Source organism: Phocoena phocoena, chromosome 6 (genome assembly GCF_963924675.1).
Source record: "Phocoena phocoena chromosome 6, mPhoPho1.1, whole genome shotgun sequence".
NCBI lineage: Eukaryota > Metazoa > Chordata > Mammalia > Artiodactyla > Phocoenidae > Phocoena > Phocoena phocoena.
In genome coordinates, this window is record NC_089224.1 from 50,728,980 (window position 1) to 50,746,619 (window position 17,640).

The 17,640-nt window shown below is 37.3% G+C and overlaps 1 protein-coding gene across 1 annotated transcript in view; it reads right to left on the reverse strand.

The window, feature by feature from the left end:
• CCDC171 (coiled-coil domain containing 171) overlaps nucleotides 1–17,640 on the reverse strand; it is a 349,858-nt gene that overhangs the window by 276,033 nt on the left and 56,185 nt on the right. The window contains 1 exon segment of the mRNA XM_065879246.1: nucleotides 14,676–14,822. Within this exon segment, the coding sequence (XP_065735318.1) occupies nucleotides 14,676–14,822 (147 nt within the window).

Consider the following 17,640-nt stretch of genomic DNA (forward strand, 5'->3'; position numbering starts at 1 on the left):
TTTTCTTTATTCAGTTATACTTTACATGTAATAAATTACACATATTGAAATTGTATAACTTGGTAAGTTTTGTATATATACACCCACGAAATCATTGCCATAATCAAGACAGACAAATATTTCCATTACCCCAGAAGATTCCTTGTGTCCTTTGGTAACCCCGTCATCCAGTCCTCACCACCCCACCCCTAACCCCCAAGTAAACACTGATCTGCTTTTTTGTCACTATAGATCATTTCCTGTTTTCCAGAATTCAATATAAATTGAATCACACAGTGCATATTATTTATTGCCTGGCTTCTTTCTCCCCACAAAATTATTTTGAGTTTCATCCATGTGGTTGCACATATCAATAGTTCACTTTTTACTGTTAAAGTGTTCCACTGTGTTGATACACCACAATCGGTTTATCAGTTCACCTACTGATGGACATTTGAATTGGATGCTATACAAAGGAATATATATAGGGCTATATATTAGGGCTATACAAAGGAATCTTCTATGAGCAATTATGTATAAATCTTTGTATGGACATACACTTTCATTTCTCTGGGATAAATAGTGAAGGACAGAATGACTGGGTCAGGTGGTAGGCATATGTTTAATGTTTTATGAAACTGACAAACTGTTTCACAAACTGTTTCCAATTTCATACATCTTCACCAACACTTGGCATGGTAGTCTTCTGGGTTATTTGGGGGCGAGGGTTAGACATTCAAATAGGAATGTAATGGTATCTCATTTTAGTTTCAATTTTCATTTTCCTAATAACTAATGGCATTGAGCATCTTTTCATGTATTTATTTACTATCTGTATATCTTTTCTGGTGAAGTTTCTGCTTAAATCTTTTTCTCTTTTTTTTTTTTTTTTTTTTTTTTTTTGCGGTACGCGGCCCTCTCCCATTGTGGAGCACAGGCTCCGGACGCGCAGGCTCAGCGGCCATGGCGCAAGGGCCCAGGCGCTCCGCGGCACGTGGGATCTTCCCGGTCCGGGGCATGATCCCGCGTCCCCTGCATCGGCAGGCGGACTCTCAACCACTGCGCCACCAAGGAAGCCCCTTTTTCTCATTTTTTAATTGAGCTGTTTGTTTTTTTATTATTGAATCTTGAAAATTCATTATATAATCTGGATACAAGTCATTTTTTGGGTACGTGATTTGCAAATATTTCCTCCCAAATATTGTCTACAGCTTGTCTTTTCATTCTCTTAACATTAGTGTCTTTCACATAGCAAAAGTTTTTGTTATGACAAAGTCTAATTTATTAGTTTTTCAAGCTGGAGTCAGCCCCGCCACACCTAGAGTCCTGTCTGTCAAATATAGATAGTTCAACAGTGAAAGAGAAAGACAATAGTAATTTCCTTTCCTTTCTTAGATAAAATTTGGGCAAGAAATGTTTCTATTCGTTATACTTACTCTGTCATTTAGCCTTAGCTATAGGTTTTTTTTTTTTTTTTTTTTGCGGTACGCGGGCCTCTCACTGTTGTGGCCTCTCCCGCTGCGGAGCACAGGCTCCGGACTGATGCGCAGGCTCAGCGGCCATGGCTCACGGGCCCAGCCGCTCCGCGGCATGTGGGATCTTCCCGGACCGGGCACGAACCCGTGTCCCCTGCATCGGCAGGCGGACTCTCAACCGCTGCGCCACCAGGGAAGCCCCTGGTTTTTTTTTTTTTTTTAATGCTCAGCTTGATTAGTTTGATTTTTCCTCTTTTCTCCCACCATTTCTTTTTTGCATACAGAGATAGTAATGTATCACAACCAGAAGGGGCATAATAAAAATAGGATAATCCAAAAACTAATCAAGTGGTCTGTGGATAAGTGAGAAATGACTACACTTTTCCTTGAGCAAAACATATTCCTATAATGTCTGCTGCAGTGCAGAGCATAAACACAAAAAAGGTGAAAAAAAACCCAGTGCCCATCAACTGATGAATGGATAAACAAAATGTGGTATATCCATACAATGGAATATTATTCAGCCATAAAAAGGAATTAAGTACCAACACATGCCACAACATAGATTAACCTTGAAAATATATGTTAAGCGAAAGATACCAGACACAAAAGACCACATATTAAATGACTTCATTTATGTGAAATGGCCAGAATAGGCAAATCCATAGAGATAGAAAGTGTATGAGTGGTTTCCAATAGCTGGGGACAGGGGAAGGAAGGAATGAGCACTGACTGCTAATGGGCATAAAGTTTCTTATTGGGGTGGTAAGAATGTTCCAGAATCAGATAGTGGCAATGGTTTCATAACCCTGAACTGCATACTTTAAAAGAGTGTATTCAATACTATGTGAACTATATCTCAATAAAAAATAAAAAGAATCCCTAAGTGTAAGAACCAATGACATTTCAAAGAAGTGACTGCCACCTATGTCAAGCTTCTTCATTTCTGTTTAAAAGTTCCTCTCAATGCTGACTTTGAATCCTAGAACAAGGGATCCCCACTGGTTGTAGGTACGAAGGTGATACATACTAGATCAGAAAAATTCTTAATGGTTAGCCAGATTAAAATGAGTATTACCCTAGGTAGGGCCAATACTAGTAAAAAAAAAAAAATTTTTTAATGTAATGCCACAAGATGAAGTTCCTGTCCTTGAAGAACTAAAGTCAACTTTCTCAATATTCAAAATACTTGTGTTAGGTTCTGCAAGTCAGAAGTCTAACCAGTGTCAAGGAAATAACCCATAGACATTGAGAATAAAGGATCAAAACAGGCAAAAAGCTAATAAAGGGCAAATAGAAGAAACCAGTCTAATAATGTTAATATATTCTTTCATATTCCAAAAGGCATTTACATAGTTTTATCAAAATAAGTGTTATTTTCTTAAAATACAGAATATTCAGTGATTCCATGATAAAAGTGGCAAAATTTTCATTTTTCATGTACATGTTGTCATACTAATCAATTTATCTGATTTCACTCCAAAAGTCACGACGACTTTTTTTTTCTGCCTAAACCAAAATCAAACGGGTTGAAATAATAAACCAGAGATCCCACCTTTATTTCCATACCTTCCTCTTTTAAATGAAATGTCCAGAAGAAAACAAATTTATAAACTGTTTATTAATTACTAAAACAATAAATTAATCAGTAAGGACAGCAAAAAAAATCTTCACATATTTAAACAAATTTCTTCAAGAGTGTGTTTTGTTGACATAAAGTCCTCCTAATAAATATTTTGTAAAAATTTTCTAGTCTGGTGAATTAATTCTTATCTCCAGCAGAGGGTGCTAGAGGAACATCAACTTGCTGTTCACAAATATTTTTCTCCAATATCACCTAAGAGAACTAGTACAACAATCATTATCTCCAATCCTAATATAATCAACATAGCAAGAGCAGAAAGCATAAGAGAATTCAGATTAAAGTACAAAATCCAACACAAATTCATATATACCCCCGGACAATTTAACTATATATAAATTTGCCTGTAGTACAAGGATTACACTATATACTGTCTGTTCCCTAATACTATGAACATCAGAGTTCTGTATGTGACACAGAATGATCACATATTTTATCATTTATTAGCTGGCTGTCACGTCCTTTCTGACTGCAATATACTGCCAAGAAATTTTTATTCCAGTAAATTCTGTGTTCATTGTACCCAAATTTTTTAATTTTTATTCCAGTAAATTCTGTGTTCATTGTATGGGTATAATTTTTTTTATTTTATGATTTGTATCTCACTAAATCACAATAAGCCCAGTTAGATAGTCTACTCCACTTAAGAAAAGTGAGTGTTCATTCTTTGAAGAAGGTAACATAGAAAACATTATTTTATCATAACACAGGGCATGAGCCGCCAACTCTAATTCACAAGCAGAACTAATGAAACACATCCAGACCACATTTGTTCTCCACACCACATCTGCTCCCATGGCTTCCATGGGCCTGTTCCAAAGTTTCACAAAAATTATGAAAACATATGTGTTCAAGGAATTTGCTGAGACACTGGGCAAAAGCAGCTCCTACTACATTCTTGCCTCCTCAAATAGAATATGCCCAGCCCAGAGGATATACATGAACTTAAAGGGATTAGTCAAGCAGAAAAACCCTGATATATGAAATTTAGCCCACTAAAATGGACATCAAGAAAAATGAGGGAGGAAATATCACACAAGTACCTACCAATCAAAGACTTCTCAGTAGTGTGTTAGGTAGTACTGTTTCCAAAACAGTTGTACAAAGTTTACCCCAGAATATCAATAGCTGTGTAAATAGGAAGTGGTTGTTTATTTAACTATTGTTCCAGATTTTATCACCTGATATTTCCCATTAATGAAAACTCTTACAAGTAACCAATATAGTAATAATCCATCTTCAAAAAGATGATTCTAAGGGAGTGATTAATTCTATAATGGTTATTTTAGTGGTAAGTATATGTATTATATTTTAGTGATTGTAAATAATATATTAAATGTGTGTTAACAATTAATGACAATTAACTACAATCCTTATTCCCTACCTGTGTGGGAGAAAACAAGAGTAGTCACTATACTTGGAGCTCTTAAACTGAAGATCTCAAAGTATTTTTTGTTACCAAAAAAGATATCTTAGAGAGTCAGAATCTCTAAGGAACAGAATTTACAAGCCACAAATTCTGTTTGGCATGGTAATAAATTAATTTAGCATCTTTAAAATCATCTTTACCTTTTCTAGCAGTAAAAAACTTCAGTATTTCACAAAATTTTTAATGAACTTCCAGTTTTAAAATCCATTATGAACATAAATACAAAAATGTATAATACTTATAAGCACAATAGTATAACCCAGGTGATTTATTTACCTTTTATAGTTGGTAATCAACACAAATAGGTGTTTAAAAATCATTCCTACAAACACATGATGGCTTTAAAAAGATGATTCATATGCGGATGCTTCACGAACAATACAAAAGGTGAGAATCATTTTTCTTTTCCTTTTTCACTTGAGTATGGTATATGTATAAGTAAAAAACTACATTCTACCCTTCCTTACGTTACCATAATATAGAATATGACTGACAGAAGCAATTCAGAATTTATTTTCAAAGACTGCTCTCTCTCCACTGTAATCTTCACAAGATTCTTCAGTTCACTCAGAATTAGGTTTGCATCTTCTCTTTTCTCTTTTCTTATTGAGTTAAACTTATTTCCCATGATTAAAAAAAAAAAAAAAAACCTCCCCTAGTTGTAAAGAGGTTTATGAAAGCCACGGATATTTCTTTTTCCAGTTCACTTTTCCCTTGGTTCTCTGGTATCCAGCACCACATTTAGAAAATTGGATTGGGAATTTGTTATTTTTTTAATCTAAGAAAACATTGATCCATGTTAAGATGATTAAGCCACACAATGGTCTATAGCATATCAGATTTTTAAAAATTTTTATACACACACACACACACACACACACACACACACACACACACATATATATAAACTTCTTTGGCCCAGGCACATAAAGAAATCACTTCTTCATGAAATGTAACTGTTGAAGCTTCATTAAAATTTAAAACATTTATTAGGCTAAACGTCTATTAGTTGCTTTAGTCTGATATTACTGACATTAAATAATGTGTTCTATTAAATTAAAAATTTAACAATTTTCCTCTTTATTATTATCTTATTTTATATTAATCCTTTTTTAAAAATACCAATGATGATTATAAGCACCTAGAATTACTAGTACTTAATGTCTCCACAACTGAATGTTAAACTACATAAACTGCTCTCTAGGAATTTAACTTCTCCTTGATTATGTCATCACCCAGTCAAAGAGCCAATACAAAATACATTCACTTAAATATAAAGCAAAAATTTGTAAGGTGTCTAAACATGAAGAATTGTAGGTAAGTCACAGTACTATACTTGTCCACTTAGAAAATTCTTATAAATAGAATAAAACTAGACTCTCTGGACACCCTCAAAGCTTCAAATTCCCCCAAAGCAGAGACCTGGTATTATCAAAAGTATTTACAGAGTAGCTAAGAAAAAACTCAATATAAAACTAGTCTAAAACAATTTTATATTTACAACATTAATCAATTAAAAAAAAAGAAATTGGGGCAAGTAAGTATTTCACAAGAAAATAAATCAATACTGAGTTATCCAAAAACAAATCCTAAAGTTTAGGCATTAGACACTACCTCAATTGAGTCAAAAGTGACTTATCAAGAATCTTATCAACTAAAATCACTGTTACCTAGCACTTCTTCATACCTATAAGGCAATTAAAATGTTTTTAGTGATGATCATAGAGTTTTATAGCATCCTAAAGTGACTTCTAAATGATCTTTTTAAATTCTAAGTATATTCAGAACTTTATTCTAATCCTTTTCTAATAGGCCATCCACAAACCACATGATATTAAAAATGATGATATAAAATATGATGATGCACTCCTGAATTTTCTGGCCTGAAAAAATGTTCAGCACAAATGACAAATAAGCTAAAAATATTACTTGGAATATAATCTCACTTTTAAATTTCTTTCTCTAACCTCATATAAAATTAGACCATATGTGGTAAGCGTATGAGTAATTTATCTTTGTCAAGTTCAACTTCATAATCTGGCATTATTACTGAGAGTTCCTATACACTCCACACCCCGTTTTCCCTATTAAAACATCCGACAATCATATAACACAAAGAACCCATTAAAAATGTATAATGGATCTGAATAACTATTTCTCCAACGATATACAAATGGCCAATAAGCACATGAAATGATATTCAGCATCATCAGTCATCAGAGAAATGCAAAGCAAAACCACGAGATACCATTATACACCCACTAAAGTGGTTATAATTAGAAAGACTAATAATAACAAGTGTTGGTGAGGATCTGAAGACACTGGAACCCTCATGCATTGCTGCTGGGGATGTAAAATGGTACCTCCACTATGCAAAACAGTGTGACAGCCCCTCAAAAAGTTAAACATAGAGGTATGTCACCTAGCATGCCCACTCCTAGGTGAAACTGAAAACATGTCCACACAAAAACTTGTATACAAATGTTCATGGAGGCATTATTCATGATAGCCAAAAAGTGAAAACAGCATAAATGTCTATCAACTGATTAATGGATATACAAAATGTGGTCTATAATACAATGGGAGATTATTTAGTAATAAAGAGGAATGAAGTGCTGATACATAATACAACATGGATGAATCCTTAAAACATCCTGTTATGTAAAAAAAATCATCAAAGACCACATATTGCATGATTCCACTAATATGAAATGTTCAGAACAGGCAAATATATAGAAGCAGAAGTAAATTAATGTTTTTTTAGGGATGAGAGGAATGGGGAAAGAGGAGAGTGATAGCTAATGGGTGTGGGGTTTCTTACTGAGGTGATGAAAACATGCTCCAATCGACTGTAGTGATAGCTGTACAACTCTGTGAATATACTAAAAACCACTGAATTGTACCCTATAAATGGGTGAATTTGTAGCATGCAAATTATATCTCAGTAAAGTTTGGGTTTTTTTTAAATCATCAGTATGAAGAGTTTAACCTGCAGGCATCCACCTCCACCCTAATTAGCCTACAACTACCCCCCACCAACCACTACACAAACTCACAAACTGGAGGTTTATTATCTGGAAAATGTCACTCTGAAGCCAAGGTTGGACATAGAGATACATGGGGTGGGCAGAGCAGGGGTAGGGGGGTTGGTGTACAAGACTGAAGCCAGGGGAAATTCTGTATACTGAATAGTATGAAACAGATTTTTCCTCCATTTCTTTCTTCCATTTAATAACCACCAAAGAGGAAACTAGCAGGTCACTCTTTGTAGAAACAAAGAGAAAAGTCCTATGGATTGTAACGTTTCACCACTTTCCAATGAAATATTTGGCACAGCTCATCACTCTACAGTAAGGTTTCCCTAAGGCCAATACTTACATTCAACTGCCTACTCAACATCTCCACATGGATGTCTAACGGGCATGTCAAATTTAACATCTCTGAAACCAAACTCCGCATCTCTCCCGAATTTACTCCACTTGCATTCTTGGCCATGTTGAGTAAATGACAGTGCCATTCCCCCAAAGGCTCAAGCCAAAATCTTTGGCATTATCTTTTACTCCCTTTCTTTTTCTCTCACAAGCCATGTCTAATAAATCTGCAAATCCTACTGGTTCTATCTTCCAAAACACATACAAATCTGACTACCTCCTCTACCACTACTTTGGTCTAAAGCACCATAATCTCTCATGTAATTACTTTAATAGTTTCCTAAATGGCCTCTTACAATCTGTCTTTCAAGGAGTAAACAGAATGATGCTTTTAAAACAAATTAGAGGGGACATGTCACTCCTCTGCTTAAAACCTTTCAATGGCTTTCCATCTCAGAAAGAAAGCCAAAGTTCTTACAATGAACTCCAAAAGACCTTCAAGACTCTATAACATCTGCCTACCATTCTCTACACCCTACTAGTCTCTCTCTTGCTCAATCCATTTCAATCACAATGGCCTACTTGCTATTCCTCAAACTTTCCAAGCACACTCGCATCTCATGGCCTTTACACTTTCTATTCCTTCTACCTAGAATCTCTTCCTGATAGCCACATGGCTCAATCCCTTTCTTCCTTCAGGTCTCTGCTCAAATGCCATCTTATCAAGTCAGGCTTCCTTGACCACTAACACAAGAAGGTAACCATTCCACCCCACCATTTATTACTCCCCTCGTCTCCTTTATTCCTCTTCATAGGGCTTATCAAATTCTAGTTCATTTCATGTGTGATTCTCCCTGACAAGAGTGTCAATTTCAAGAGGGAAGAGGCTTTGTTTTGTTCACTGCTATGCCTCAAACACCCAAAAGTGTGCCTGACACTCTGGAGGTTTTCTGAACAAACAAATGAATACAGTAGTCATAATATAGGATCAGGATGCTATAAAAATGGTACAGAGAACAAGAGCCCTCAGAAACTAAAAGGAAAACATAAAATATTCAATTAGAAGATTAGAAAAGTCAAGTAAATCTCTCACGAACCAACAACAACAAAAATACAAAGAGAAAGACAACAAAAGGTAAGAAAAGCAAAACATCAACCAGTTGGCCTACCAACTGAACAATTAAAAACCCAAGAAAGAGAGAATAAAAAAACCCTGAGCAGGAAATTATGAAGAAATAACACAAGAGAATTACACAAAATAAAGATCATGAGTCTCCTAACTAAAATGGCCACCAAATGCCCTGCACATTGAACACAAAAAAAGTCTATACTAAGAATCATTGTTTATCTTTGATGTTCTGAAATTTTATAGTTAGTGGGAACTCTACAGCAGAAATAGCTTGGTGTCTTCACAAATACAAGGGAAAAAGAAAGCTATAGATGGAGAACCTATAGACTGAGAGACTTAAGAGACACATCAACCAATTATAATGTGTAGACCTACTAGGGATTCTGATTCAAACAAACTGTAATCATACATACAATTTTATGCCATATATGTAGCAATATGATATTTAAATAATATCTGGATATTTGATTATATTAAGTAATTACTGTTAATTTAAGTTTGATATTGATAACGTGGTTCTAAACAAAAGGCCCCTTAATTTTTAGAAATCACAATGAAATATTTATGGTTAAAATGATACGATGCCTGGGATTTGTTTCAATATAATATGGGAAGAAGGAAAGTGAATAGGGGTATGAATGATTCAAGATAACCCACAAATGAATAACTCTTTTTTTTTTGGTACGCAGGCCTGTCACTGTTGTGGCCTCTCCCATTGCGGGGCACAGGCTCCGGACACGCAGGCTCAGCGGCCATGGCTCACGGGCCCAGCCGCTCTGCGGCATGTGGGATCCTCCCGGACCGGGGCACAAACCCGTGTCCCCTGCATCGGCAGGCGGACTCTCAACCACTGCGCCACCAGGGAAGCCCTAAATGAAAATTTTTTGAAGCTGGTGATGGGTACCATTACTGTACTATGCTGTCTACCTTTTTTAATATTTAAAGTTTTCTATTTAAAAAAAGTGAAAAAAAAGAAAAGGGAACCCTCATACACAATGGGTGAGAATGTAAACTGGTACAACCACTATGGAAAATAGTATGGAGAGTCCTCAAAAAATTAAAAATAGAAAAATAAAAAAATAAAACTACCATATGATCCAGCAATCCCACTTTTTGGTATTTATCCAAAGAAAACAAAAACACTACTTAGAAAAGATATATGGGGCTTCCCTGGTGGCGCAGTGTGCTCCGCAACGGCAGAGGCCACAGCAGTGAGAGGACCGCATACCGCAAAAAAAAAGATATATGCACCCATATGTTCACTGCAGCATTATTCACAACAGCAAAGCTATGGTAGCAAACTAGGTGCCCACCAACAGATGAATAGATAAAGATGTGACATATATATATATCATATATATATCATTTTATATATATATATAAAATACAATATTACTCATCGATAAAAAGAATGAAATCTTGATATTTGCAACAACATGGATGGACCTAGAGGGTATTAACCTAAGTGAAATAAGTCAGACAGAGAAAGACAAATACTATATGATTTCACTTACATGTGGAATCTAAAAATGCAAAACAAATGAACAAACATGACAAAACAAAAACAGCTACAGAGAACAAACAGGTGATTGTCAGAGGGTAGGGCATGGGAGGGAAGAAAGATACAGGTGAAGGAGATTAAGAGGTACAAACTCTCAGCTGCAAAATAAATGAGTCACAGGTATGAAATGTATAGGGTAGGGAATATAGCCAGTAACTAGGTAATATTTTTTGTGTGTTGACAAATCATAACCAGACTTACAGTGATCATTTTGAAATGTACAGAAATATCAAATCACTATGTTGTATAATAGGAACTCACATAGTGTTGTAGGTCAATTATACTTCAAAAACAATCAACCTCATAGAAAAAGAGATCAGATTTATGGTTACCAGGGGCAGAGGGGTGAGGGGAGGGGTAACTGGATGAAGGCAGTGAAAGGTACAAACTTCCAGTTATAAGATAAATAAGCTTAAAAAAAAAAAAAAGATAAATAAGTACTACGGATGTAATGTATAACATGTTATACATAATTAATACTGCTGTATGTTATATATGAAAGTTGCTAAGAGTTATTCCTAAGAGTTCTCATCATAAGAAAAAACTGTTCTTTTCTGTTTCTTTTATTTTTTATCTATATGAGATGATAGATGTTCACCAAACTTATTTTCATAATCACTGCATGATGTATGTAAATCAATAATTATGCTCTATACCTTAAGCTTATACAGCGCTGTATGTCGATTATATCTCACTAACTGGAAGAAAAAAAGTCTTGAAAAACAAAAGAGGGCTTCCCTGGTGGTGCAGTGGTTGAGAGTCCACCTGCCGATGCAGGGGACACGGGTTCGTGCCCCGGTCCGGGAAGATCCCACATGCCGCGGAGCAGCTAGGCCCATGAGCCATGGCTGCTGAGCCTGCACGTCCAGAGCCTGTGCTCCGCAACAGGAGAGGCCACAACAGTGAGAGGCCCGCGTACCGCAGGAAAAAAAAAAAAATAGAGAAACAGGAAAACTTTCAGAGAGGAAGAGTGAGAAAAGGGTCACCACAAGGGAACACAAACAAGAATAACATCAGGCCTCTCAACAGCGACAGAAGAGACTGGGAACAAGGGAGGCAAGGCCTTTAAATTCTGAAAGAAAGAATTCCATCCTAAAATTCTATATTCAGCCAAATTCTATATACTTTAATACTTTATTGATTAAAAAAATCATGTTCAGATATGCAAGATCAAATAAAACTTAGCTCCCATACACCCTTTCTTTAGAAGCTACTAGTCTATGTACTCCAACGAAGTGAAGAAGGCAAGAGACCTAAGAAACTGAAGATGCAACAGAGGATAATGAAAAAGTCCCCAGGTGACAGCTATGCCATATGCCTAGAAAGCAATGAGGAGATGGAACAGGAGAGAGTCCCAGAAGAACATGATAATTTTCTGAGAACAGACCCTATAAAGCAGCCAAACAGAATTCCTTCAAGGTTTTAAAAATTTACACACCCACCATCATGGTACAAGAATTTTTAACACCACCCTCACCAGTGCTGGGTATTATCATTTTCTTTAATCTTATTATTTTGAGTGTTACTGTCTTTCTTACATTATGGTGAGGTGGAGCATTTTTCCTATGTTTGTTATCCATCTGAAATTATTCTTTCATATCTTCGTTGATTTACTTGGTAGATTTTTTCATAAACACCTTCTCCTTTCTCTTATCAAATAGTAGGGGATTTAGAGAGACAGAAATATATTTACCCTTTGCTGTAAATATTTTTCTCATTTGGTTGTCTTTTTATTCGAAGTGGGGATTTTACTTACATATGACTTTAATCTCTCCTAGTCAAAGCTATAAATCCATTCCTAAATATTTTGTTCCTTGGTTTTTATGATTAGTAGTAAGTCATAATGACTCAGAGAGCAGAAAAAATTAAACTACATTTTCTTCTTATTTTATCATTGTTTTTAATATTTCACTCTTTTTAATCCAACTGGAATTTATTTTTGAATATAATGTAAGATAGGAATCTAATTTTATTTTGTCCCAAATAGTTAACCAATCATTTCAACATGATTCACTGAATAATTTTTCCTATCCTTACTGAGTTAAAATGATATACTCTACAAGTCTACTACTGACCTTTCAATTCTGACATTGAAAGTCTGGTCTTAGAGGTATTGTACTTTTTGGCCACTCAACAATCTTTCCCCTTCTTTTTTTACCAGCACCCTAATTTCTATATAAGAATTTATTTGGGGGACTTTAATTTTAGCATAATTAGAGGAATTTACTTGGGGCAAATTACCTCTTTCAATCAAATGTTCTTTCCAGATTAGAATCCTGATCAAAGTTACAAAAAGAATAAAAACTATCGGTACCAATTCACCTCAGCTTCATCCATCATTTCTGCTACCAAGAACTCTGGAGATGCTCTGGGACTCATATGATTTCTAAGCTGATTCCCCAACATTCCTTGTGATTCTGTGGATATGATTCCCATATTCTTCCACTGAATTCCCTATTTATGTTAACCAAAGTCGGTTTCTGTTGCATACAACCAAAAAAACACAATTGATATATTACTGAAGTTTTATAATCTGTACTAACTTCTGGTATAGTAAGTGCCCACTCATTACTCTTACCAAAATGTTTTATAGATCCTCATGTGGATGAACTTTAGAATCTGTCTTCCCAAGATAATTCCACTCAACCTTTGATTGGAACTGCTTTAACCCATAATATAATCTAGGGAGGATTCATAACTTTACACTGTTAAGGGTTCCCAAAATGTCTCATCATTTTCTTTTAAGGCTCTCAGTTAAATTTCGTAATTTTTAATGTATTTGTTGTTAACTGTATTCCTGTTTTTGTCACTATGGTGACAAAAACTTTTTTAGTATCTTATTCTCTGATTATTACTGGTATATTAGAGTGTAAACATAATTGCTATATATTATTTTCTTCTTGACCTCCTTATTGAATGTTCTTACTAGTGTCAATAATTTCAAAGATGATTTTCTTGACCATTTAGGGTTATTAGCATACCATCTGAAAATAATCAGAATCATACCCCCCTTCTTTCTAAAAATTATAATTTTTTATCACTGTTCTTGTTTTTATATATTTTTTTGGCTAAAATTCTCAGCACAGTGTTAACTGACAGAAGTGAGTTTAATGAGAGTACTCCAGCATTTTATCATTAAATACTCTTTATAAATGTTTATTTACTTTATAAGAATTATAAATTATGTTTAAAACAAACTTCTTTATCTATTGAAATACTTAATTTCCCACAAAGCAAAAGAAAATTTTTTTAAAAAATTAACAAATAAATTAGCTATCTCTCAAGATTAAAGTGGTTATCAGTATCATTTACTCACAAAAATCATATTTTTTCATTTGTAAACTAATGCTCCTTTCCCATCTAAAGTCTAACCTGGGGACTTCCCTCATGGCACAGTGGTTAAGAATCTTCCTGCCAATGCAGGGGACACAGGTTCAAGCCCTGGTCCAGGAAGATCCCACTTGCTGCAGAGCAACTAAGCCCATGCACAACAACTACTGAGCCTGCACTCTAGAGCTCGCAAGCCACAACTACTGAGCCCGCATGCCACAACTACTGAAGCTCACGTGCCCAGAGCCTGTACTCCACAACAAGAGAAGCCACCACAATGAGAAGCCCGTGCAATGCAACGAAGAGTAGCACCCACTCGCCACAACTAGAGAAAGCCCGCATGCAGCAATGAAGACCCAACATAGCCAAAAATAAGTAATATAAATAAAAATAAATTTATAAAAAAATAAATAAAGTCCAACCTGAAAAGCACTCCACAAAACTATGTAGCTAGTACACAGTATTCAAACTACAAAATTAGAATTTGATATCTTTTCTTGTGTTGCTTCCTCAAACTTGTAATATAAACAATTACCTTCAAACTTTCCAAATATTCCAGGACAATTAATTATTAAAAATGAATAGTTTTTTTTTAATTCAGAGCAAGATATAATTTACTCAAATACAAAAGTTTTCAAGGAAGCCAATATTCAATATATATAAATGTCAAAAAATTATATTTTATTACAGAGTAAAACTTTGTCCTTAAATTACTAACTAGCCATCATATATGTGCTATAAAAGAATGAGAAAATATACCTCAAACTCTTTTCTAAGACGTTCCTCTCGTTGAGTGCTAAATTCGAATTCACTTGTCTGTCGACGTAAAAGGTCAGAGCACTCCATGTGTTCGGCTTCTAATTTTTCTACTTTCTCGTGCATATTTTGTAAAGCATTATCTTGCTCCTAGAAAATAGTTCATTTTTGCATCAATAAAGTTTATAAGCCAACAATGACTAAAATTTATTCTATAAAATACAGTAAGCAACTAAACCTGTACTTCAACCATAATAATAGGTTAAGCAAGAGAGGTCAAGATATTCTCTAGCGATGTTTCAGAATATACATGTGTTTAAAAAGTGCTACTGGAGTTTTACAACTTAAAAAATCTAAATAAGGGAAGGACCTTCAAGATGGCGGAGGAGTAAGACGTGAAGACCACCTTCCTTCCCACAAATAAATCAAAAATACATCTAGGGCTTCCCTAATGGTGCAGTGGTTGGGAATCCACCTGTCAATGCAGGGGACATGGGTTCGAGCCTGGGTCCAAGAAGATCCCACATGCTGTGAAGCAACTATGCCCGTGCGCCACAACTACTGAGCCTGTGCTCTAGAGCTCACGTGCCACTACTAGTTAGCCTGCATGCCACAACTACTGAAACCTGTGCACCTAGAGACCGTTCTCTGCAACAAGAGAAGCCACCACAATAAGAAGCCTGCACAAAGCAACGAGGAGTGGCCCCCGCTCACTGCAACTAGAGAAAGCCCATGCATACAATGAAGACCCAGTGCAGCCAAAAATAAATAAATTAATTAATAAAAAGGAAAAAAAAAATCTACATATGGAACAGCTCCTAAAGAACACCTACTGAATGCTGGCAGAAGACCTCAGACCTCCCAAAAGGCAAGAAACTCCCCATGTACCTGGGTAGGGCAAAAGAAAAAAAGAAAAAACAGAGACAAAAGAATAGGGACAGGACCTGCACCTCTGGGAGGGAGCTGAGAAGGAGGAAAAGTTTCCACACACTAGGAAGCCCCTTCACTGGTGGAGACGGCGGGGTGTGGGGGGAACTTCGGAGCCATGGAGGAAAGCACAGCAACAGGGGTACAGAGGGCAAAGCAGAGAGATTCCCTGACAGAGGATCAGGGCTGACCAGCACTCACCAGCCTGAGAGGCTTATTGGCTCACCCGTCGGGCGGGTGGGGGCTGGGAGCTGAGGTTTGGGCTTCGGAGGTCAGATCCCAGGAATAGGACTGGGGTTGGCTGCATGAAGACAGCTTGAGGGTGCTAGTGCACCACAGCTAGCCAGGAGGAGGACCTGCTTAAGAGGCAAGAGACCCTTGTTTCGGGGTGTGCAAGGAGAGGGGATTCATCCCCATTTGCCCACAGGAGGCAGAACACCGCCTAAACAAGCTCCAGAGACAGGCGTGAGCCATGGCTATCAGCTCGGACCCCAGAGACGGGCATGAAACACTAACGCAGCCATGAAGAATGCTGTATGCAAGCACAGGTCACTATCCACACACACACAACCCACCCATGGAGGCTATGCAGACCGCCACTGCCAGGGTCCCGTGATCCAGGGACAACTTCCCCGGGAGAACACACAGCACACCTCAGGCTGTTGCAATGTCACACTGGCTTCTGCCACCACAGGCTTGCCCCACATTCCAATTCTGACTACTGTCCCCTCCCTCCCCATGGCTTGAGTGAGCCAGAGCCCCCTAATCAGCTGCTGCTTAAACCCCCTCCTGGGGCTTCCCTGGTGGCGCAGTGGTTGAGAGTCCGCCTGCCGATGCAGGGGACGCGGGTTCGTGCCCCGGTCTGGGAGGATCCCACATGCCGCGGAGTGGCTGAGCCCATGAGCCATGGCCGCTGGGCCTGCGCGTCTGGAGCCTGTGCTCCGCAGTGGGAGAGACCACAGCAGTGAGAGGCCTGCGTACTGCAAAAAAAAAAAAAAAAACCCCTCCTGTCTGGGTGGGGAAAAGATGACTGACAGAGACCTACACGCAGAGGTGGGGCCAAAGCAGAACCCCAGAAGCTGTGCAGACAAAGAAGAGAAAAGGAAGTTTCTCCATGCAGCCTCAGGAGCAGCTGATTAAATCTCCACAATCAACTTGATGTACCCTGAATCTATGGAACACCTAAATAGACGAATCATCCCAAAATTGAGGCAGCGGATTTTGAGAGCAACTGTAGACTTGGCGTTTGCTGTCTGCAACTGATTTGTTACTGATTTTCATGTTTATCTTAGTTTAGTTTTTAGCACTTGTTATCATTGGTGGATTTGTTTACTGGTTTGGTTACTATCTTCTTTTTTTATTATTTTTCTTTTTATGTTAATATTTTTTTTTCTTTCTTTTTTTCTCCCTTCTCTTCTGAGCCGTGTGGCTGACAGAGTCATGGTGCTCCAGCCCAGTGCCAGGCCTGAGCCTCCGAGGTGGGAGAGCCAAGTTCAGGACACTGGACCACCACAGACCTCCCAGCCCCATGTAATATAAATTGATTACAGCTCTCCCAGAGATCTCAGTCTCAACACTAAGACACAGCTCCACCTAACAGCAAGCAAGCTCCAGTGCTGGATGCCCCATGCCAAACAACTAGCAAGACAGGAACACAACCCCACCCATTAGCAGAGAGGCTGCCTAAAACCATAATAAGGTCACAGACACCCCAAAACACACCACCAGATGCGGCCCTGCCCACCAGAAAGAAAAGATCCAGCCCCAACCACCAGAACACAGGCACCAGTCCCCTCCACCAGGAAACCTACACAAGCAACTCAACCAACCTCATCCACTGGGGACAGACACCAAAAACAAGAGAACTACGAGCCAGCAGCCTGCGAAAAGGAGACCCCAAACAGAGCAAGTAAACAAAATAAGAAAACAGAGAAATATGCAGCAGATGAAGAAGCAAGGTAAAAAACACCAGACCAAACAAATGAAGAGGAAATAGGCAGTCTACCTGAAATAGAATTCAGAGTAATGATAGTAAAGATGA